Source organism: Motacilla alba, chromosome 28, assembly GCF_015832195.1.
Source record: "Motacilla alba alba isolate MOTALB_02 chromosome 28, Motacilla_alba_V1.0_pri, whole genome shotgun sequence".
NCBI classification, from domain to species: Eukaryota; Metazoa; Chordata; class Aves; order Passeriformes; family Motacillidae; genus Motacilla; species Motacilla alba.
In genome coordinates this window covers 866,134-889,855 of record NC_052043.1, presented here as the reverse complement: position 1 = coordinate 889,855, position 23,722 = coordinate 866,134, and the positions used below count along the sequence as shown (strand labels likewise).

Below are 23,722 nucleotides of genomic sequence, written 5' to 3'. Positions count from 1 at the left end.
GATCCCGGGCGGTTCCGCCCGGCCGGCAGGGGGCGCGCTGGCGCCGCGCGGCGCTCCGGCCGGGCCGCTCGGTGGTGGCGGCGGCGGGGGGCGGGGCCGGGCGGCGGCGGAAGCGGCGGCGGGGACGGGCCGGGCTGGGACGGGCGGAGCGTCCTGAGGCTCCCGAGGCTCCCGCCGCCCCCGCTCCAGGTCCCGCCGCCCGCGCACCGGCTCCCCGCCGCCACCGGGCCAACGCACCGGCACCATGTCGGTGGCGGGGCTGAAGAAGCAGTTCTACAAAGCGACCCAGGTGAGACACCGGCGCCCCGCGCCCGTTCCCGCCGCCGTTGGGCTCCGGGGAGGCCGCTCTGCCCTTACCGGTTCGGAGAACCCGTCCCGGCCGCCGCTGTCCCGGATCCCCGCCGTTATCCCGGTACTGGGCCCGCCGGGCATCCCCCGGTACCCGCCGGTGTCCCGCCTGGCACGCCCCGCATGCCGGGCTCGTATCTCCCGGTTCTCAGCGTGGCTCCCGGTGATCCCGGGGCTCGGTGCGGGCCGTGAAGGAACTGGGACCCCTCGGCGGGGCCCGGTGTGGGGGAGTCGTTCTCCCGGTGCCACCGGCGAGGGGACACGGGCAGGGAAACTCCTCCGGTGGGAGCGGGGCCGGTGACACCGTGGGGGTCCCTAAAGCGGGACGGGGACGGATCCAGCCCTGAACCGGCCGGGAGAGGCGGATTTAGCCCCGGGAGCAGCGGCCCCGGTGAGCTCGGGGAGCTCCCGCTTCCTGGAGCGGCGCTGGAGGAGCCCCGGGCCGGGAACGGGCTGCGAAAAGCTCCGGAGGTTCGGGAATTCCAGCCGGGAGGGAGGAGGTCCCGTCCTTGGAGCTCTTCCCCCGATTGCCCGGCCCTGGAGGTGCCCAAGGCCGGGCTGGGACGGAGGAACGGGATGTACCGGAGGAACGGGATGTACCGTGAGCCCGCCACGAATCCAGCTGGGAACGGGCTCAGCCAGGGCTCACCAAGCATTCCAGGGGGGAATGGGCTCAGACAGGGCTCACCAAGCATTCCAGGGGAAAATGGGCTCAGCCAGGGCTCACCAAGCATCCCAGGGGGGAATGGGCTCAGACAGAGCTCACAAACGTGTGGGAATGGGCTCAGACAGGGCTCACCAACCATTCCAGGTAGGAGTGGGCTCAAAGAGGGCTCACCAATGATTCCGTGTGGGAATGAGCCTCAAGCAGGACTCACCAACCATTCCAGCTGGGAATGGGCTCAGACAGGGCTCACCAACACCTTCTCCTGTCCCTCAATGAGGGGTGGCCATTCCCGACTCCCCTCCAAGCAGAATTCTCCTCAGCAGAATTCTCCTCCCCACCGCTTCTGTGAACGGCTCAGGAATCACAATCCCCCCTCTGCTGCTGCCTTCCTGCCCCTGGTTGGAATTCCGGATGAATTTGGCACGGATGGTGTTTTCCATCCCTGAGTTTAAACCCTTCCAGCTCATCCCACCCCTGTGTGGGACGCGTGTCACCTTCTTCCCTGGCTCTGTTTCCCCGAATCCATTTCATTTACCCTGCAAAGCAAAAGAACAAATTCCTGAAGTCATCCTCCACCCCCTCTCCCACTAAACCCATCGTGGAGGGGTTTTTTTTGGTGCTTTTTCACAACTTCCACAGGGAAAGGTCGTGCTGGAGGCTCGGTGTGGGAGGATTTTGCTGGCCTGGATGTGCTGTGGTGGTGTCAGGAGGTGAAAAGCCCTCAGTGACTCAGGACTAACGTGTTCCTAAGCCAAAAAAATATCATTTTAAACCCCAGACGAAGCCCCAAAAATATCATTTTAAACCCCAGATATTAAAATACCATTTTAAACCCATGTTTTGGAGGAATTACAAATTCTTCCAGAGGTGCTGCCACCCCTTGCAGTGCTCCAGGGACAGGGACAGAGGTGTCCATGACTTAGAGATGCTCTGACTGGAGACTGGGAGGCTCTGCTTCCAGTTTGGCCATTTTTTTTTGTCTCCCCCTGCCTTCCTTCCCTTTCCCCCCTTTCTCCCCTCTGGTCCCACTCAGCCCTTGGCTGAAGGAGAGCAGGATTAGTTATTTTTTGGCTCCCTTCAAGCCCTCAGAAGCTGCCAGAGCCCAACATGTGGAAGATCTTTCCTAAAACGTTACGTTTTGTTCCACGTCTGTCCTTAATTGGAGGCAAACGCAGCCAGGAGCGGGGTCTGCAGGGAGCCCAGAGGGTTTGGGATCCCTGAGCAGGATCAGGGGGAGCAGGGCTTGGCTCCTGGGCCTCCTCCACGTGATTCCTCCAAGCCCACGGCTCCCCTGGGTGAGGCAGCCGGGCGCCCACACGCAGGAGAGAGCCTGGAGTATCCTGGAAAAAAAAAATATATAAATCTGAGTCGTGCTGGCAAATGCTGCAGATGGGGAGCAGCTCTGAGTGTGTCCAGAACAGGTTCTGCCTGTTCACTGCGAAGTGTTCTCTGAAAAAAAATAAAGAAAGCTGGAGAAAACATCCTGAGGAAGGGGGAGAAGCGGCAGCTTGGAGCTGGGAGCAGGGTGGGAAGTCCCTGCCTGCCTGCTCCAAGGTTTCATCCAGCCTGGAGCTCACAGGGACCTCCTGGTGTAGAAACAGCTTCGTTTGCACCCTTGGGGTTTTGTACAAACTGATGGGAATCCTGGAATCCTGGAATCCCCCAGGCAGTGGGCAGGCTGCTGTTCCTGGGAATGCTGGAATCCCCCAGGCACTGGGCAGGCTGCTGTTCCTGGGAATGCTGGGGGTGTCAGCAGGGCTGCAGGGATCCCAGGAGCCCTGCCCGGCTCCCCTGGCAGCAGGAGCAGCTCTCTGGGGCCGGGGCAATGCAGGGCTGGGTCTGTGCTGCCCCTGGCAGAGCCCAGCTGGGGCTGGGAGCCCTGGCATTGCCAGCACGGCTGCTGGGTGCTGCCCCTGGGGGAGAGCTGGCAGCTCATCTCCTTCCACCCCCTGGCAGTGCCCAAGGCCAGGTGGGACAGGGCTTGGAGCAGCCTGGGACAGGATGGCGTTGAGGTCCCTTCCGAGCCCAGCCAGGCTGGGGTTCAGCTCTGGGTGCTGCTGCCCTTCCAAACTGGATTAACGTGCTCCCAAGGCCTGGGTGAGCTGAGCCTAAACCCTGCCAGGCCTGCCTGGGCTCAGCAGCTCGAGCTGGCCCAAGCCACAGCCCAGCCACCACCTCTTCCTCCTCCTCCTCCTCCTCCTCCTCATCCAGAGCCATTTTCCAGCAGGGGAAAAGGCGAGTGCTAATTAAATCTCAGCAGCCCTGGACACACACACACATTTCCCTGTGTTTGATGACAGCTCCCAAGGCTTCCAGGGGTATTTTTGGCCATAAAGAGCCCCTTGCTCCCTGCCTGGCCTGGGATGTGCTCCAGAGCCCGGCACAGGCAGCTCAGCCCAGCAGGACCTGCCCTTCCCCAGCTCCCCGGGCCAGCAGGGAGAGCTTTCCCTGCCCCGGCAGCTTCCCCCAGGTGCTGCTGTGAGCTGAGCAGGGGTCTGCACTCCCAGAGCGTGTGTGACACTGAGGGGACAGGGTGCAGCTGCCAGCGAGGCCATTTCCCCTTTTGTCTGGCCCTTGTGGTCATTGCTCTGGTGCTGCTGAACTGGGATTTCCTTCACTTCTCCCTGGCTCTCCTTTCTTCCCTCCTCAGCCAGGTTCTCTCTGCGCTGATTTTGTGCTTTGCTTTCACACGTGGGGTTTTTCTTCCCTTTCCCAGGTGAACCTTTCAAAAGCTCCCTGTTTTTTTTGGTTCATTTTGGGGTTTTTTTGTGATACTAACTCAGCCCTGCTCCCGTCGGCCTCTCCAGGCTTTCTCCTGGAGGCAGGAGGTGTCTTTGGGGTGGTTTGGGTTGGAAGGGACCTTCGAGCTCATCCCATTCCGTGGGCAGGGACACCTCCCACTGTCCCAGACCGCTGCAGGGATGGGGCAGCCAGAGCATCTTTGGGAAGCTGTGCCAGGGCCTCAGCTCCCCGTGAGCAAAGCGGGGAGCAGGGAGTTCCTGTGGGAGGGATTTGGCAGCATCAGCCTCTAAGCTCCTTATCTATACGTGGGAATTTGGACTGGGAAGTCGAGGGATTTTGCTGATTCCTGCCAGCCTGGAGCCTCCTGCCAACCTCTGTCCCAGAGCACCTGATGTTTCTGTGTTAACATTAACCTGGGCTGGATTCCCCTGCAGCTCCTGCCTTTAGCTTTGCACATTAATCTGCTCCCGAGGCTGGGGCAAAGCTGCGTTTGCTGGGGTGACATCCTCCAGCTCTGCTGCCAGCCCAGAGCATCCTCCCCTGGGGCTGTGCTGGCACTGGGGAGGCTCTTCTGCTGCTGTGTTTGCAGATCCACAGGGAAAAGGGGGCTCGGGGGGGACCTCATTCCTCTCCACAGCTCCTGGAAGGGGACAGGGCTCAGTCTGCCAGGGAGCGAGTGACAGGAGGGAGGAAACGGCCTCAGCGAGGCTGAAATTTGATATTCATGCAAATTTTTCCATGGAAAAGCTTGTCAGGCATTGGAACAGGCTGCCAGGGCAGTGCTGGAGTCGCCGTCCCTGAAGCGTTCAGAAGCCATGTGTGTGTGGCACTTGGGGACACCGCAGCGAGCCATTGCTGGGCTGGACTCAGGGCTCTCAGAGCTCTTTTCCAGCCTTGCCCATGCCATGATTCCACCTGTGTCAGGTGGAAAGCAGAGGCTGAATGTCCCCAGACCGCTTGGAGACAGGGATGAGGTGGCAGTGCGTCCCTTCAGGGCTGCCTGATGCTGACTGGGCACTCACAGAGGTGCCTCTGCCACCTCCAGGGGAAAACCTGCAGCCAGGATCTTTTCCTGTGGATTCCCTCTCCTTTTCCTGGCTGATTTGCATCAAAACCCTGTCCCTGCATTGGCTGGTCAATCGTTGTTGGAGCTGAGCAGCCCCAGAACCAAGCAGGTTTCATTTTTTCAGGGTTGTTTCTCTCCAGAGTTTCCTATAAATTGGCTTTTCCCTCATTTTAAGGTTGGTTTTTGCAGCCGTTGGGCTCTGATGGTAACGGGAGCTCGGGTTCCTGGAAGGCAGAGGCAGAAAACAGAGCTGGGAAAGTCCAGCTCTCCATATCCTGCTCCCTTTGCTCCCTGCCCTGGCTGATGTCAGCCAGGGAAAGTGTTCTCCTGTGCTTGCAGCTGGGGGAATCAGGGATCAGGGCAGGATCTGTGACTCAGGGGGGTCATGTGGTGCTGGGATGCTGTGCTGAGTGCACGTCATGAAATCATGGATTTATCCAGCTGCTTGCACAGGGGATGCTTCCTGCCTGAGCAAAAGGAAATCCTTCCTCCCCCTTTTCCCTGCCACTGCTTTCCTCCTGGGAAAGAGCAAAATGGGGATGAGCTCAGGCAGCCTGCCTTGTAAAAGCTGATTCATTTCTTTAGCACTTTTTTTTTTTTTTTCCCTCCTTCTTGCTCCTCTCCCCCATCCCTGCACATGGCAGTGCCTTTTGCCAGGGCTCCCAGCCCCGTCCCTGTGGGAGGACCAGGGATGGGGAGGGAGCAGGGCAGCTCCTCCTGCCCGAGGCTGCAGAAATCCCAGAGCCAAACCCAGCCTGGTGTCTGCTGGGATGCGAGGGGCTGATCCTGCTGGATCCCTGCTGATGGGGAGGGAGCAGGGCAGCTCCTCCTGCCCGAGGCTGCAGAAATCCCAGAGCCAAACGCAGCCTGGTGTCTGCTGGGATGCGAGGGGCTGATCCTGCTGGATCCCTGCTGCTGTCCCTCCAGGCAGGATGGAGAACTCCCGAAAAGCCCAGAAATGAAAGAAATCCCTAATGCAGCTGGTTTTGGCTGTGTAATTCCAGCTGAACTCATTCCCGTGGAAGCTCAGGCTGCATCCCAGCCCTGGGTGTTTCATCAGGCTCCGAGGCTGCTGTCCCTGCTCCTTCCCCTGTCCTTACCTGCCCGGATTCACCCAGCCTGGGATGCAGTGCCTGCAGTGGCAGCAGGCAGGAGGCTGCTCCTGTCTTCTCCTGTGGCTCTGCTCCCTCTGAGCTGTGCCACGGCCGTGTCCCAGCCTTCCTCCCTGGATCAGATGGGAGAGATCCAGCTCCCCACAGCATCCCAGAGCTTCCCTTTTCCTAAGCTGCTCCCTGGCAGGACCCAGTGCAGGATCCAGCCCATCTTGGCCTCTCCCTGGGATTATAAAAGTGATCATTAATTTATTTTTTTTACAGATTTCCTTTTCCTGTTCCCCTCAGCCCCATCCCTTCAGTCAGGGATCCCGTGGCTTTCAGGAAAGGTTCCTCTGGCAGGAAAGGGCCGTGCCTGGCCCAGGCTCAGAGCTGGGGCTGCCTCTCCTGCTTTTGGGACTGGGAGTGCCTGCAGGTGCCCGAGGTCCTGGAGGATCCATCAGGAGAGTCTGGGTTGCTCCTGCCTCCAAGAACAGCCTTGTAACCCTCTTCCAGCACTGCCACCAACAGCTAATTAATAGAACCAGTCCTTTTAAAGCCATTGGGAATTTTAGGATCTCCTAATGCCTGGCTATTAATAAAGTTCATGGCACGGTCACTAATTAAATTGCTTTTCTGCTCCAAAGGAAAAAAAAAAAAAAAAAAGGATGAGTTAAACATCTCCATAATGAAATTCTGTCTTTGAGACAGAAGGTTAAATTTGCATGATTAAAGCTTTAAAGGGCTTTTCCTAATTGAGAAAATGCTTCATAATTCATCCTAGAGCCTGGAAACCCGGCTGCACCCCCTGGCTGGGCCAGACTTTATTCTCCAGTGATAATTTATTAACCACTTTCCTGACCAAATCTGGTTTGGCATGCCAGGATCAGCTGCATTTAAACCTAATTTTCCCAATTTCATGATGAAAAAGGCAGAAGAAGGGTGAACAATGATCTGCACCCGGAGCAAACCCACTGCAGGAGAAGGTGCTGGGTTGTTTTTTGGTTTTTTTCCTGATTTTTTTCCCCCTGGATTAGCAACCATCCTTGTTGCTGCTGACGTGTGTCCGAGGGAGCAGGGGCAGCACGAATCCAGAGTGCCAGATGTTGGAGGAGCTCCTGTCCCAGTAAAGCTCCTCCTGATTGAACTGCGGGAGTTCTAAAGGGCAAAGGCTCTGTCCTTTTGTGCCTGCCTGGGATAAAACATCTCCCAAATGTCGTCTCCCAGGATTTCTGGGCCACCTCTGGCTCTGCCTGCAGGGCGGGAAGGCCACAGTGATGCCAAGTGCTGGGGGGGGGATTTTATCCCAATGAAACCATCCCAAAATGAGTCTCAGCGTGCAGTGAGGGAAGAAATGGATTCAGCAGCACCTTGGATGGGCTGGAAGCTGACAGGAGCCCTGGGATGTGGGGAAGGCCCTGGTGCAGCTGTGGAGGAGCTGATGAAGGGGGTGGATCCAGCCCTGGCAGCCTCAGGGATGCTGGGGTCACCCCTTCCCACTCTCCCTTTCCTTAGGATGCTGTGCTCTGCTCTGATAGCCACGGGGCTTTTCCTAGAATTCAAAGGAGCGAGGAAAAGGAGTGTTTACAGTGTCCCCAGCCACTTCTGTCCCCTTTGATGTCCGAGCCCTGCTCCCCGTGTGAAACGTGCTCCTCACGGGGCTCTCCCACCCAGCCACGCCAGGAGCAGGAGTTTGCCTTCCTTTGGGGGGATTTGGGTGGTTTGTGATCTCCCTGATGGCTGAAGAGCCGTGCCCCAGCAGCTCTCTGTGTCCCAGCTCTCTGTGTCCCACCAGCCTGGCTTGCTCCCACCATCCTGCAAATCCAGAGGTTTCCTGGCTCCTGCCCAGCTCCTGACTGTATCCTCACTTTGGGCGATCCCAGCACCTCAGGGAGGTGTTTTTCCTGGTTTTCACAGGGAGCAGAAATCCCTTCTGCTGCTTGCTGTTCTTTCCAGGGATTTACAGGTGTCTTACACCCTCCTTTCCCTCTTTTTCTCCTTGTTTTTTCGGGAAATCCCTCAGAGCACTGTGTGGGCCCACCTTCCAAATGCTGACTGCAGGACAAGGCTCTTCCCGAAGCTTTGCAGCTGGGAAAAAAAACAAGGATTGCAATTCCTAGGAGTCACTTCTAGTGCTTTGCACTTTTCTATCCCATCTCAGGAGCAGCTCCAAGCCTCCAGGGCGAGGAGCCTCTGCTGCCCCGGCTCCTGGGGCCGGGTGGAGCTGCCGAGGAGTGATGGCTCAGCAGCTTTGGAAAAGCCAGGCTGTGAATCACTGGGGTAGGACACGGGGAGGCTGTGCAGGAAGTCTGGATGCAAGGCCAGTATTCCATGTTTCCCCTCAGTTTAGTGAGCTTCCTCTCAGTTGCTGAAGTCACTGGAAGAGCGTGAGGGGAGATCGTTGCTGGGAGAGAGGAGCTGCTGCTGCTCCTGGTGTGTTTGTGTTTTCCCTGGAACTTGACCCAATTCCATGATTTTTTTCCCCAGCTGAGTAGGAAATTGTGTCTGGTTTGGTTCAGAGCATGTGAGAAATAATAACAGGAGAAAACAGGATGCAAATGGCTGCTGGGAGGTGCCCCCATCCCTCCAGCACGAGCATTCCAAGACTCCTATGGAAACCTTCATCCTTTGGGATGAGCCTGCTCTGGGGGCAGAGTTGTGCCCTTCTCTGTCTCCTGCTGCAAAAAGGAGCTGGGAGATCACCCCAGTGAGCAGGGAGCCTGGGAAGCAGGGTTCCTGGTAGGGTTTGAGCTGTGCCCTGCAGCCTGGGAGAGCAGGAATTCCCAAAGCCAGGAAGGAGCAGCTGCATTGCAGAGCATCCTCGCGGCGCCCTTGGCTGGCCCGGCCGGCCCCGCTGGCTGCTGCTGCTGCAATCCCGGGTTTGCCTTTAATTCCCCTGTCCTCATTCCTGCAGCCCATCTGCTGGATGGAGATGAGTCACCCGATGCTGAGGAGGAGGAGGAGGAGGAGGAGCAGGGCTGGCAGGTGGCTCCTGGAAAGCCGCCTGTGCAGCTCTTCCCTGCCGGTTCCATAGGATAAGATTAGGAGCCGAGGTCACTGGGAAGCCTTTCCACCTCAGCAGAGGGAAGGGAAGGAGCTGTTCATTGTTCCAGCCTGACCTTCCTGCTCCAGATCAAGGAATTCCTGTGGCGCTGCGGGGAGGGGAGAGATGCCAGCCTCAGCTGCTGAGGGGGTGGGAAGCTCAGGCTGTTCCCAGACACGTTTTCCCTGCGCACGTGGCTGGAGGCAGCCGAGCACCTCGAGTGCCTTGGCACGAGTCTTGTCCGAGCCAGAGACTCCGTGGTGCCATCATGGAGCTCGTCCCCAGCTCTGGGGTGCAGGGCTCAGCCAGGACTGGCCTCTCGTGGAAGATGGGAATAGAGAATCGCAGGGAAGGAACCACAGGAGAGGGCTGAGAGTTGGGTAACGGAGTGGAAGCGCTCCTGGGAGCTGTTTGTCTGGAAGATCAGACAATGGAGGGGCTGCTGGAGCGTCCAGGTGCCCCCAGGCAGGTCACATCCGTGGGGATGACATTTGGAGCCAGCAGCAGGGTGTGCTTTGGAGGGGCTGGAGCCTGAGAGCAGCTCCTGTTCCTCCTCCTCCTCTGGTTTGCCAGGAGGGGATGCGAGAAATCCCAGGGTCACAGAGCGGTTTGGGTCGGAAGGGACCTTGAAGGTCACAGAGTCCCACCCTGCCGTGGCCAGGGACACCTCGGACTGTCCCAGGCTGCTCCAAGCCCCGGCCAACCTGGCCTTGGACAGTGCCAGGGATGGGGCAGCCACTGGGAACTGGGCAATGTGCCTCCCTCTTCCAAGGCTGGAGGTAATGGTTCCTCCCCTGCTCGGCGCAGTAAACACTGGGATCTGTTTTCTTCTGCTCAAAGTAGGTCAGGAGTTGCTCAGATCACTGTGAGCTGTGCTGTGGGTGTGCCCAGCTCGCCCCAACGCGGGCTGCTCTGGGGCAGGCACAGGGCTGGGATCCTGGGATGGGCTGAGCCCAGCAGGGCTGGGATCCCAGGATGGGCTGAGCACAGCAGGGCTGGGATCCCGGGATGGGCTGGGATCCCGGGATGGGCTGAGCACAGCAGGGCTGGGATCCCGGGATGGGCTGGGATCCCGGGATGGGCTGAGCCCAGCAGGGCTGGGATCCCGGGATGGGCTGGGATCCCGGGATGGGCTGAGCCCAGCAGGGCTGGGATCCTGGGATGGGCTGGGATCCTGGGATGGGCTGAGCCCAGCAGGGCTGGGATCCTGGGATTGGCTGGGATCCCGGGATGGGCTGAGCCCAGCAGGGCTGGGATCCCGGGATGGGCTGGGATCTGGGATGGGCTGGGATCCCGGGATGGGCTGGGATCCTGGGATGGGCTGGGATCCTGGGATGGGCTGAGCCCAGCAGGGCTGGGATCCTGGGATGGGCTGAGCACAGCAGGGCTGGGATCCTGGGATGGGCTGGGATCCTGGGATGGGCTGGGATCCTGGGATGGGCTGATCCCACCAGGGCTGGGACCCAGGGATGGGCTGATCCCACCAGGGCTGGGATCCTGGGGTGGCCCAGGACCCCTCCCAGGACCAGCTGGTTCTTCAGGGAGCTCCATGGCAGCGGAGCCGTGTGGGGCACTCCAGGAGAACCCCCAGGCTTTTCCAGGTGCTGCAGCTGGGCTGGAGTGTTTTTCCAGGAGGTTTTGGGAACTTTCCAGCCCTGCCATTGCCAAGCCCCACTGGCTGAGTGACTGAAGGCCTCTGCTGTGCTGCCACACACCCACACGGAGCTGGGCAGGGTCACGTTGGCTCCGTGGGACGATGGGGGTGACCCAGAATGAAGCTGAATGCCAGGGAGTCACACCCTGCTGAGCCGGGGAGGTGGTGGTGCCTCTGTTTAGGTTTTATGGAGCATCCCACAAATCTGTGCCACTGGGCACGATTAAACCGGGCACCAGCAATCCCAGTTAACCCTGGGTTTCCTTCTCACCTTCTCCTGCGCCGAGCTTTGGGGGTTCAAAACATTCCCACCCCCTTTTCCCTGGGTTTGGGGCTGGCTTTTTGCCCTGGGCTGGGATGAAGGGAGCCGGGGTAGAGCTGCTTCTCTGTTTGCTCATCTGTGGGTTTGTTTCTGTATTTCTTGAGGGGAACTTGCTGTTGGGAGGGTGGAGGGGAGGAAGAGGAAGGCTTTGATAGCCCAGAGTCTGCAGGAATAAGGTTTTCAGTCGACTGTAGGGAACTGTTTTGATTGCAAGGATGGCAAATGTTTGATGTGTTATAAATAGGGCTGACTGCGATGGAAAAAAAAGAAAGCGAGTTTTTTAAAAAAAAACCCTGATTTTTGGGCTTCTCTTGGTGTGTTTTGCTCGTTTGAAGCTGAGGGAATTAGGGATAATTTTCTGTTTTAAAATATTGAAAGGCTGGAGAGCAAAATATCAAAATGAGGCCTGTGAAATCCCATGGGGAAGCTGATGATTAGCAGAGAATAACATGGACTTAGCTCCCTCATCCATGAGCTGGGCTGATGAGACCTTCAGGGTGGATGTGCTGGAATCTGCCCTTCTCCAGCTTTCGAGGAGCTCCTCAGCTGGGGAACTTTGGCTGCTGGCACCTTCCCAGGTTTATCAGGGATTTTCCTGATGGTGCAACCCAAAAATCACCTTTTATTCTTTTGTTCTGTCCCACCTCTCCACCTGGAATGATGCAGGAATTCCCCAGCTGGGGCTGCCCAGCTCTGCTCATGGACCACTGCTCCCAAAATCTCTCCTAATCCTCCCTGCTCCTGAATTTACCCAGGCACATCCCAGCCAGACTCCCTGGAGCTGGGAGCAGCATTCCCGTGTTCCTTCCCCAGCCCAGCTGCCAGACAATCCCTGTGCATCCCTCCTTGCCCCTCTCCACGCTCACCCAACCATTCCTGCCTCTCCCCTGGCCACCCTGGCTCTTTCCAACAATGGTTCTTTCATTCCCAAGATCTTCCCCCACAAGGGGAAGTCGGGATTGTTCCTATTCCCACGCCCCTGCCAAGGAATCTGCAGGAATCCCCTGTGGGCTCCAGAATGAAGCCATGGATCAAGGCTGGAACAGCCCTGGGTAGAGAGGGACCATGACCACAAATCCCTGTGGATGAGCCCTGCCAAGGAATCTGCAGGAATCCCCTGTGGGCTCCAGAATGGAGCTGTGGAGTGTGGCTGCGGAGGGGCCATGTCCAATCCCTGTGGATGAGCCCTGCTAAGGAATCTGCCAAGGAATCTGCCAGGGAATCTGCAGGAATCCCTTGTGAGCTCCAGAATGAAGCTGTGGACCAAGGCTGGAGCAGCCCTGGGTGGAGAGAGACCATGACCACAAATCCCTGTGGATGAGCTCTGCCAAGGAATCTGAAGGAATCCCCTGTGGGCTCCAGAATGAAGCTGTGGATCAAGGCTGGAGCAGCCCTGGCTGGAGAGGGGCCGTGTCCAATCCCTGTGGATGAGCTCTTCTGAGGATGAGCCTGGCTGGATGCTGAGCTCCCAGGAATGCTCGCTGCCCCCCAGGAGCTGAGGCAGCTCCCTGTGCTCCCACCTCAGGCTGGAGCTGTCTGGGGCACGCTGGAGCTGTGCCCTTTTCCTGAAGCAGGCCTGAGGTGAGGGCTGTGCTGCTGGCTCTCAGCTGGCCTGCACGGGCTGCCCCAGCCCTCACCTCCCTTGCAGGACCTGTGGGTGGAATTCCAGGTGAAATGTCTGCCAGGAGCAGCCAAGTGGGAGCAGATTGTATCTGCCCAGTGCCAGCTGCAGCGCCCTGGGCCAATATTTGCTCTGGGAGGTGTTGGCCAAAGGCTCCAGCTCTCCCTGCTCCCGGGGTGAAGCCCTTGGATGTTTCACATCCACAAACCAGGGAGGCCAGACTTGTTCTGCTCTTCCACTCCCAGGGAATGGTTGGTTTGCTTTGGTTTGCTTTGGTTTTTAACCATTTCCATGTCTGCCCTCATCCTTTCCCAGCCTGGCTTCAGCAGAGGTGAGATCCCAGCTGGGGAACAGGGATGTATCCCAAGCCTTCTTCTGGCTGCTCAGGAAATCAAAATGCAGAAGAGTTGTCAGCACATCCCCCAAAAAGCCCCATAGCTGCTTCCTGGGGGAAGGGCTGCTGGAATCTGCAGCGCCAGCATTCCTCCAACTGCCTTCCAGTTCCCTTAGGCCAAGCAATGTATGGATAAACCCGTCCTTCCTTCCTTCCATGGATCCTGGAGAGGTCAGTGCTTCCCAGGGGAAGGCAGGCATCCCCTTCCCATCCTTCCCAGGGAGAGGCAGGCACCCCCTTCCCAGGGGAAAGCAGGCACCCCCTTCCCATCCTTCCAAGGGGAAAGCAGGAACCTCCTTCCCATTCTTTCCAAGGAAGGCAAGCACCCCCTTCCCATCCTTCCCAGGGGAAGGCAGGCATCCCCTTCCCATCCTTCCCAGGGGAAACTAGGCATCCCCTTCCCATCCTTCCCAGGGGAAAGTAGGCATCCCCTTCCCATCCTTCCAAGGGGAAAGCAGGCACCCCCTTCCCATCCTTCCAAGGGGAAAGCAAGCACCTCCTTCCCATCCTTCCCAGGGAAGGCAGGCACCCCCTTTCCATCCTTCCCAGGGAAAGGCAGGCACCCCCTTCCCATCCTTCCCAGGGGAAAGCAGGCACCCCCTTCCCATCCTTCCCAGGGAAGGCAGGCACCCCTTTCCCATGCTCCCAGCCCTTTGGGGGCAGCACCATGGCATGCCCAAGGGGCACTTTGGAAATTCAGCTCCCCGAGCGTGCTGAGGCTCCAGGTTAAGCAAGGAACCCGTGGCAGCTCCTCCAGGCTCGTGTCCGGGGGATCTGTGTTGGTTTGTCTCCCTTCCTGACGGGTTTGGGGGGTGTGGGGATGGAGTCCCTCCTCCCTTCCTCCCGTGCTGACGCCTCCCAGTTTAATTAGAGCCAGCAGGGAGAGAACCTCAATCTTATTATTCCCTCCCAGCAGGGCAGCAGCAGCATTTCTTGGACGTCAAAAGGAGGATTAAATTAGTCTGGAAATGAGGGGGTTTTGCTTCCTTCACTTCCCTGGGCTCTCCAGAATCTCTGTGGTGATGGATTCTGCCAGCCTGGCACGCTGGCCCCTCGGAGCAGAGTCCTGGCAGGGGTTATTTACAGCTTCCCAGGCCACAAATCCAGGCAGAAAAGCAGGATTGGAGCTGCTTGGGGTGGCTGCAGCCTTCCCAGGTGTGTCAGGGAACAGTGCAGGCTTCCAGGGCTGCAACCTTGGTGGAAGGGATCCCGTTCTGGCTCTGGGATTCTTGGCAGGGGACAGAGGGTGGCAGCTGGGGCAGAGCTGTGCCCTGCTGAGCTTGTCCTGGCAGGCCTGGCAGCTGCTCCTGGGACGTTTTCCAGGCTCGAGAGAAAAGCGTGCCTGCCCAGCTCGGGGCTGGGGTGTGTGCTGGCAGCCCTGGAGAGGAGCAGGCATCCGAGGAAAGCAGGAAATCACACTCGGATGGGTTCTGGGGGTGATGGGATCCCCTGGAGCTGCTTCTGAGGGCTGGCTGGGCATGGCATGGCAGGGACTGGGAGCAGAGATTGCCCAGCCTGGTCCACTCTGGCTGTGTCCCATGTCCCTTATCAGAGGGTTAAAGCAGGAGAGTGAAATCCAGAGCTGGGTGAACCAAGAGAGCTTCCCTTCCCTTCCCTTCCCTTCCCTTCCCTTCCCTTCCCTTCCCTTCCCTTCCCTTCCCTTCCCTTCCCTTCCCTTCCCTTCCCTTCCCTTCCCTTCCCTTCCCTTCCCTTCCCTTCCCTTCCCTTCCCTTCCCTTCCCTCCCCTGTGGCTGGTTTGGTGTCTCCAGGTGCTTCTGAACCTGGATCATTCCCTAAAGGGATCCCTCCCCCTCTTCCTCAGAAAACATCCAGCCCCATTTTGTATCCTCACGGGAGCAGGAGTGTTCCAGAGGAAGAAAGCCTCGATAAAAATCAGATATTTGATGTTGGAGTAAACAAACCCGATTGTTCCTTCAGATCTGGAGTTTTCAGCACAAACAGGAGGAGTGCTGGCAGTGCCCCGGGGCAGGCCTGGAACCCTGGGAGCCAGTGCCCGGTTTCCCAGACCACTTTGGATGTCTGTATGGGGAATTTGCTGTTGTTTGGAGCAAAATCATCACTGATTGCTCCCCACAGCTCCCTGACAGGAGGGTGGAGCCAGGTGGGGGTGGGCTCTGCTCCCAGGGAACCACAGGACAAGAGGAAATGGCCTCAAGTTGCACCAGAGAAGGTTTTGATTGGAAATCAGAGGAAATTTGTTCATGGGAAGGGTGGCCAGGCATTGGCACAGCTGCCCAGAGCAGTGCTGGAGTCCCCATCCCTGGAGGTGTCCAACAATCACACGGATTTGGGGACGGGGACACTTGGGGACAGGGGTTTGAGGTGAACGTGGTCAGACTCTGTGATCTCGGAGGTCTTCTCCAACCTCAGCCATTCCGTGGTTCCAGTTTTGGCCAATTCCCGTGTCCTGCATCCCCGGGCAGTGCAGGGGCTGGGAGGGGAACATTTTCCTGCCTGGGCTGCAGGGAAGGACACTTTGGGGGGGTTACTGGGGCCATTTGTCCCCCCGTGCAGGGAACGCTGTGGGTCAGAGCCTGGGGCTGTTCTTGGACCGAGGGATCCCCTCAAGAAGCTGCTGAGGCCTTCCCATGAAATGAACCCTGACTTCCCAGCTTGTCAGACGTCTCTGACAGAGAATTCCAGCGCCTCGTCCCAGATCCCGAGCTGCTCCAGCAGCTCCAGAGTGGTGGCTGATCCCCCCCTGTGCTCCCCAGGCTCCTCCGTGCTGCCTGCTGGGAGCTGAGTGTGTTCATTCGCTGTTTACTTGGATTTTGCTGTGTGTGAAACCGACTCCTTGGCTCCAAATGGAGCTGAGAGACGTTTGTGCTGCTTGTTTTTTCCAGCAGGCGTTGGAGTTGGAGCCGTGGGCTGGGATTTAGGGAGCCGTGGAGCTCCTGGTGGGTGAGAACATCCTGACTGAGCCAAGCTTTGGGTGCTCAGGGATGTTTGGGGCTTTGGTGGGGTCTTTTTGAGGGGCTTGGGCTGTTTCTGCCGCCTCCTTTCTCTTGCAGGTGCTGTGTGGACCATCCCTGTTCCCATTCTGTCCCAGGGAATTCCTCCTGGGTGGAATTCCAAGGTGGGAAGGTTCAGGCAGTGCCTGATCCTCCTCCCGTGTCCTTTCTCCACAGCTGGTCAGCGAGAAGGTCGGAGGGGCCGAAGGGACCAAGTTAGATGATGACTTCAAGGAGATGGAAAAGGTGAGTGGGGAACCAGAGGAATCCCCCAAACCACTCCTGTGGGATTGCCTGAATCCCTGAGCTGATCCTCACCGGGCTCCTGTCTCTCCTGCAGAAAGTGGACGTGACCAGCAAGGCTGTCACAGAAGTACTGACCAGAACCATAGAGTACCTCCAGCCCAACCCAGGTGAGGGCCTGCGCCTCCCCTGTCCCCCTCCCAGCTTTGCAGGAGATCAGGGAGATCCCTTTTGCTCCGGGTTTGGAGCAGGGGGAGATCTGAGCACCCCTCTTGCCCTGAATCCAGGCTGCTGAGCAGGGACAGAACAGATGCAGCTTTTGCCTCAGAGAGGCCCTAAGGGGACCCGTTTTTCTCTGAATGTCCAGGAAAAGTGGTGTTTCTGGGCTGGGAAGGGGTGGCTGGCTCTGTCAGCCCTGCATCCTTCCAGCCACCTGCTCCAGGGGCCCTGGGGGGGCTGGGGAAACTCCTTTGCCCTTCCCTGGCCAAGCAGGGGGGAGCTATTTTTGCTTTGTGTCTTGGCAAAAAACCTTTTTTTTTAGCAAGGGATATTCCTGGGGGATGGAGACAATGGAGCCTCTTGGCTTTGGGTGTAGCGGGGGTGGGAAAAAACCTGCTGAGGGATGCAGGGAATGCAGAGGAGGCAGAGGCTGAGGTGTTTGTGTGGCAGCTTCCAGAGCCAAGCTCACCATGCTCAACACGATGTCCAAGATCCGCGGGCAGGTGAAGAACCCCGGCTACCCCCAGTCCGAGGGGCTGCTGGGGGAGTGCATGATCCGCTATGGGAAGGAGCTGGGAGAGGATTCCAACTTCGGTGAGTTGCCCCCTGGGCCTGGGGGGGGAGTGGGGCAGGCTCCTGGGTCACTTCTGAGGTGGCACTCTGAGTTCTGGAAGGGTTTGGGTGAACTTTGTGGCACTGAACGGTGCGTGGGGCTTAAAAGGGGTTCAGAAGCTTCCAGAGTGAGCAGATTTCAAGGGAAAGAGAGGAGCTTTAGATGGGATATTGGAAAGAATTCCTGCCTGTGAGGAGGGTGAGGCCCTGGCACAGGGTGCCCAGAGCAGCTGAGGCTGCCCAGGGATGCCTGGAAGTGTCCAAGGCCAGGCTGGAGCAGCCTGGGACAGGGGAAGGTGAGACTGGATGGGCTTTAAGCTCCTTGCATCCCAAACCATTCTGTTACTGTGTGATCCCATATCCTGGATCTCAACCCACTTTCTTATTAAACACTGAGATAAATTTGCACATGAAATGAAAACTTCCCTCTAAACTGAGCAGCGAAGCAGGAACGGGACAGAACAAAATTGGGAGTTTCACACAGCTCCTAAGGATCCCTTCCAACCCAAACCTTGCTGTGATTCCATAGGGAGGCTGAAGCCAAGAAATCTTCTGGCTGTTCCTTGGAGCCACGTGTGACTGGCAGGGAGGAGGGGGTGAAGCCTTTTGGTGACATCAGTTTTAATCCCCTGGATCCTCGGCCAGCGCACGTGATGGCCCCCTGGCAGCACAGCTGGCTCTGCCAGGGCAGGGAGGAGCTGCCTTGCCCTCGGGAAAATGAAAAACCTCTGGCTGCTTTTGGGACTGACAGAGGATTTTGGAGATCCTCCCTGGCCAGCTCAGAGCTCTGCATCAATCCTGGCTCGCGGGGACTGAGGAGAGCAAGGGAAGGAAGCTTTTAGGAGAGCACACCGAACTCTATTTCCTTAATGGCCTCCTTAAAGCAGCATTGAGGACTCCATCCCTCCCTTCCAGGTTTTTCAGAGTTATTAGAATTGAAATAACACTTCTGCTCTATTGATTTTTCCAGCTGGACAGTGAAGAGATGTTTTCCCTTGACCCTCTCTCTCATTCATGTATTTTCCTGTGTTCATGCTCTGCTGAGATTGTTGTTTTGCCAAAGCTGCACAGGAATAATTTCATCTCTCAGTGTTTCCTCTGCACTAAAAAGCCAGCACTGAATACGCTTTGCTGCAAGTCTGCCTGGCTTAAGTGTCAGAGTGACCAGAGCCTTAGAAAAGGATGGAACTGAGCAGGTTTCAGTGACTTTGAGCTCTGGGACTGTCTTGGGCAGGGCTTGGCTTGGAGCAGCCTGGGACAGCGGAAGGTGGGACTGGATGGGCTTTAGGGTCCTCCAACCCAAACCACTCCACGCTTGTGGGACACACGAGGGCTGTGGGATGTGAGGCAGATCCCTGGGCCTCAGGCTCCGTTGAATTCCCTGTCCCTGTCCCTGTCCCTCCCTGCAGGGGACGCGCTCCTCGACGCCGGCGAATCCATGAAGCGCCTGGCGGAGGTGAAGGACTCGCTGGACATCGAGGTCAAACAGAACTTCATTGATCCCCTGCAGAACCTGTGTGACAAGGACCTGAAAGAGATCCAGGTAAACACGCCGTGCTTTGCTCTCCTCTCTCCTCCCTGCTCTCTGGGCTCTTTGGCTGTTGGGGCACGCAGCTGCCTGCTCTGGAGTGCCGGGAACCAGGGGCTGGCAGGAATCCCCTGCACTCTGTGTGTTCTCTCCCTCCAGACTCTCTGCTATTTCCTCCCTGCTCAGCGCTGCTCCTGCTGCTCCTGAGCAGCCCAAAAGGCTGCGTGCAGGTTGGAATGGTTCTCCGTTTGCCATGTTTGATGGAGGGTGCCATGGGAACACATCCCAACACCCCTTCTGGGCTTGCTGAATTGGGTTCTTAGTGCTGTGAGCTCCCAGATGGGATCAGTTTGTGCTCCAAGCTCTGAGCGAGCTCCCCTCAGGTCTCTGCTCAGCATCCCAAGGAGCCCTCTGGGGTCTCCCTGGGAGAACAGGGAGCTCAGCAGCTCCCGTGTGCTACACACAGACAAGTGCAGGATCCATCCCAGCCTCCAGTTCCCAGGCCAGTCTCCTGAGGGACTCTTCACTGTCACTGCTGTCCTGGGTGAAATAACCACCAAGTGCTGCCTCAGTGCCTGCCTGGGGCTGCTTTAAACATCCCTGCCCTAAGATCCAGGAGTGCAGTGCCCAGAACCTACATTCCTGCTGTCCAGAGATCCCTGCGGCTCCTGGGGAGCTGAAAGGAGCAGCACAGCTCTTCACCTTCCCAAAAAGCTCCTGAGGGGAGCAGACCCGGGCTGCCCTGCAGCCTTTTCCTCAGTGGAAAGGGTCTGGAATCATTCCCCCATCACACCCCGGGGCCTCTCTCCCACCTGGAGCCGAGGTGGGAGCCACAGGAGATCAGGTTTCTGACGCCAGTGAACTCAGCCGGTAACTGGAGCTGCCCTCCCCAGCCTCTGGCTTCTCCCTCTTCCCTGTTGTCTCCATCCTTCCCCAGCACCACCTCAAGAAGCTGGAGGGGAGGCGCCTGGACTTCGACTACAAGAAGAAGCGGCAGGGCAAGATCCCCGATGAGGAGCTGAGGCAGGCCATGGAGAAGTTTGAGGAGTCCAAGGAAGTGGCAGAGACCAGCATGCACAACCTCCTGGAGACAGATGTGAGTGTGGGAGAGCAGAGCTGGGGGCTTCTGCGTCCCTGGGGTGGGATCTGCTGAGGGAGGCACTGATGACACACCGATTGCCACTCCTCTCCTCCTGACTGTGGTTCTGCTCTGGGAAAGCCCAGGGCTGATGTGACAGACCTTTGCTTAGCCCCTGAGCCAGCTCTTGGCCAGAACAGACAGCAAGCAGGCTCCTCTGGGGGTGGTGGGGGGATCAGTTTGGGAGGTAACCCAGCTGGGAAGGGCTGGGAAGGATTTCCCAGCTGGCAAACCCGGAGTGGCAGGAAATGGGCTCTGTCCTGTGCAGTCTCAGCTGAATCCCAGAGCTCCCCCTGGGCTCCCCAGGAGTGTGCAGCTGGGGGCAGGTGCTGATGCCAGCCTGGTGTTGCCCAGATCGAGCAGGTGAGCCAGCTGTCAGCCCTGGTGGACGCCCAGCTGGATTACCACAGGCAGGCCGTGCAGATCCTGGACGAGCTGGCCGAGAAGCTCAAGCGCAGGTGAGTCCCTGTGCCTCCTCTGGAAGCTCCTGAGTGCCCCTTGGAGTCACAGAGTCCCCAGGGGATGGGGTTGGAAGGGACCTTGGGGCTCACGGAGCAGGGACACCTTCACCACCCCAGGTTGCTCTGAGCCCTGTCCTGCCTGGCCTTGAAAAAGCCAATTCCTTTGGTTCCAGGTGGGATTTGAATTTAGCTGGGGGTCTGATCCAGCCCAAATCCTGCCTGAGGAAGGCTCGTCCCACCTCTCCTTCCTCAGCCTCCCCGCTCAGGGATCTGGCAGTGCTGCCTGCTGCTCTTCCCTCCTGGGAGAAGCTGCAGAGTGGATCCCGTGCCTGCTCTGGCAGGGAGGAGCTGGGAGGACCCTGCCAAGTCTGAGCTTTCAAACTGCAGCACGAGTGTCCTCTGCTGGCCTGGATTCCTGAGCATTCCATAGCACAGCCTGGGGTGTGTGGGCCCTCTCCGAGGGCAGATCCCAAACCCTGGGGAAGTCCCACCTTCCACAGGCTCCAGCACGGGGACTTGTGCAAATCCCCATCTCCAAACCCCTTCCTGCCCTGTGCAGCCCCCCGGGAGGATAAACCCCGCGTTGATCCCCTCCTGTTCCATCCCTCATTGCGCTCAGCCACGTTTCTTTTCCCTGTCCCAGGATGAGGGAGGCCTCCTCACGTCCCAAGAGGGAATACAAACCCAAGCCCAGGGAGACGTACGACTTCAGGGAGCCCGACCAGTCCAACGGGGGCTTCTCCTGCAACCCCACCCCCAAAGTCTCAGGTAACGTTGTCCCAGGTGTTCACTGGCGCCTCTGGAGCAGCCTGCCAGGGAAGGAGGGCACTGCCCTGCCTGCTCAGGATGTTCCTGCTGTGCTGGATGCTCCTGCGCAAGCCTGCGGCTCTGGAAAACGTCGGGAATGCCTCTGGATTGGGCTCTTTTCTCCTGGGACCCAGGAGCCTTTGCTGTGTTGGCTTTGGGGATGTGCCAGAGGGGTCTCCAGCCTGGGCCTCTCGCTGTCAGTGCCAGACAGGAAAACTGAAGCCTCTCCCTCCCTCCCTCCCTCCCTCCTTGTCTTCCATCCCGCTGCATCCCTCCCTCTCTCCCTGATCCTGGCGGGTTTCTAACAGCATGGGGGCCCTGCTGTTCCTCCTGACAGATCCCTCTGGGCCCTGCCTGTCCCTGTCTCCCGTTCCTGTTGGTTTAAGCATGTCTCTCTTTTGTTTGGAAGCAGCTTCGGCCTCTTTCCGGTCGGACAAGCCGTCCCGGGCCTCCGTCAGGAGTATCCGTGAGTTTCCCCCTCTGCACTGCTCCGTGTGTGGCCTCCTCTCCCCGTCCCTCCTGGCTGCTCCTCCCTGCTGCTGCTGCTCCCTGGAGCTGCTCATCCCTCCGTGCTGAGCCTGAGCTGAGCCCTCCATTAACCCAGCCACGCTCCAGTGGGATTTTCCAGCCCCGAAAGCATGGCCTGGCTCACCCGGGGGAGCTGCAGCAGCTCCCAGCACCCAGGAATGTCCTGATCCCTGGGGATCAGGTGCTTTCCCACGGGACATCAGGCACCTCAAGGATTTCCCTGTTCTTACAAGCACCCAGCCTGGATCCCTCCCGCTCCTGCTCCCCGTGTCCCTGTGGAAGGCTGGAGGGAGGAGGCAGAGCCTCAGCCCATGGAGGTTGTGGGATGTGGGGTCTGTGGGTCCTCCTGCAGGACCTCGGGATCCCGGGGCTGGGTTGGGGCTTGGAGCTGTTGTGCTGGGAAGGAAGGAGCCTGGAGCAGGGCCGTGGTGGTGGGACCAGCCTGGTGATTTGGGGAGTTCTCTCAAACCCATCCATGTCTGGCTGCTGCTTGTGGTGATTTCTGAGTGCTCGTGCCATGCTGGGCCCTCCCTTGCTGTGGGTCCTGGAATCATGGAGTGGTTTGGGTTGGGAGGGACCTTCAAGACCATCTCATCCTCCCCTGCCATGGCAGGGACACCTTCCACTGTCCCAGGCTGCCCCAAGCCCTGTCCCGCCTGGCCTTGGGCACTGCCAGGGATGTTCAGCAGCTGGCTGTGCCCTTGCTGCCATTCCCCTGCCCTGGCTGGCACAGCCCCAGCACAGTGGGGAGGGCTGGGGGGTCCTGCAGGCCCTGGAGCTCTCTCTCAGCTCTGTCCCTTCCCACTGGGATTCTCCCAGCAGGAAATCCCACAGAAAATCCCTTTGCAGCCAAAAGGTGATGCTTAAATCCTGGAGCTGAGCTGAGGGAATGAGATCTCGGGCTTCTCCTGAGTTTTGAGGGGCTGCTCATGGATTTGGAGCCTCGTGACCAGGGAGGCAGCTGCTGTCCTGTCCCTTCTGTCACCCTCAGGTGTGAGGTGACCCCTCTAGAATCCCCCTCCACGTCCAACCCCACCACCGAGCTCCAGGGCAGGTTCTCAGCTCTTGTGAGGGATAACGAGGAGGGATAACGAGGAGGGATAACGTGGAGGGATAACGAGGAGGGATAACGTGGAGGGATAACGTGGAGGGATAACTGGCTTCTCTGCCATCCCCCTGAGGGTGGGATGCAGGAGCTGCAGGCAGGAGCAGCTCCAGGAGTGTGCTGGGACCTGCAGGGAGCAGTGAAGGGCCGGTGGAGCCAGCCCTGCCAGTCCAGGCCGAGCCCGTGGCAGGAATCCTGGTGCCAGGGCAGGAATCCCCAGTGCCAGGGCAGGAATCCCAGTGCCAGGGCAGGAATCCCCGGTGCCGGGGCAGGAATCCCCGGTACCAGGGCAGGAATCCCAGTGCCAGGGCAGGAATCCCCGTACCAGGGCAGGAATCCCGGTGCCAGGGCAGGAATCCCGGTGCCAGGGCAGGAATCCCCGGTGCCGGGGCAGGAATCCCAGTGCCAGGGCAGGAATCCCCGGTGCCGGGGCAGGAATCCCAGTGCCAGGGCAGGAATCCCCGGTACCAGGGCAGGAATCCCAGTGCCAGGGCAGGAATCCCCGGTGCCAGGGCAGGAATCCCCGGTGCCGGGGCAGGAATCCCGGTGCCAGGGCAGGAATCCCCGGTGCCGGGGCAGGAATCCCAGTGCCGGGGTTCCAGGGCAGGAATCCCGGTGCCGGGGCAGGAATCCCGGTGCCGGGGCAGGAATCCTTGGTGCCAGGGCAGGAATCCCGGTGCCAGGGCAGGAATCCCGGTGCCGGGGCAGGAATCCTTGGTGCCAGGGCAGGAATCCCGGTGCCAGGGCAGGAATCCCGGTGCCGGGGCAGGAATCCTTGGTGCCAGGGCAGGAATCCCGGTGCCAGGGCAGGAATCCCGGTGCCGGGGCAGGAATCCTTGGTGCCAGGGCAGGAATCCCGGTGCCAGGGCAGGAATCCCGGTGCCAGGGCAGGGCTGTGTGCGTTCTGCTGACGTGTCCCCGCTGTCCCCGCAGCCCCCCTGGACCAGCCCTGCTGCAAAGCCCTCTACGACTTCGAGCCCGAGAACGACGGCGAGCTGGGCTTCAAGGAGGGCGACATCATCACCCTGACGAACCAGATCGACGAGAACTGGTACGAGGGGATGATCCACGGCCAGTCCGGCTTCTTCCCGCTCAACTACGTGGAAGTGCTGGTCCCGCTACCTCAGTGAATCGGCGCCGCTCCGCCCCGAGTGTCCCGAG

General features: G+C 59.0%; 1 protein-coding gene across 2 annotated transcripts; it reads left to right on the top strand.

Moving 5' to 3' along the window:
* The first annotated feature begins 112 nt into the window (after positions 1-112).
* Positions 113-23,716, top strand: SH3GL1 (SH3 domain containing GRB2 like 1, endophilin A2). 2 transcript variants are annotated; one of them, XM_038163630.1, is made up of 10 exons: positions 113-289; positions 16,098-16,166; positions 16,261-16,333; positions 16,833-16,976; positions 18,404-18,537; positions 19,460-19,618; positions 20,015-20,118; positions 20,765-20,889; positions 21,341-21,394; positions 23,495-23,716. In XM_038163630.1, exons 1-10 carry the CDS (start codon positions 245-247, stop codon positions 23,689-23,691), a joined length of 1,104 nt encoding a protein of 367 aa, XP_038019558.1. In that variant the 5' UTR covers positions 113-244; the 3' UTR covers positions 23,692-23,716. The 2 variants fall into 2 exon arrangements, with proteins under 2 accessions (XP_038019558.1, XP_038019559.1); XM_038163631.1 differs by lacking the exon at positions 21,341-21,394.
* The last annotated feature ends 6 nt before the right edge of the window (positions 23,717-23,722 follow it).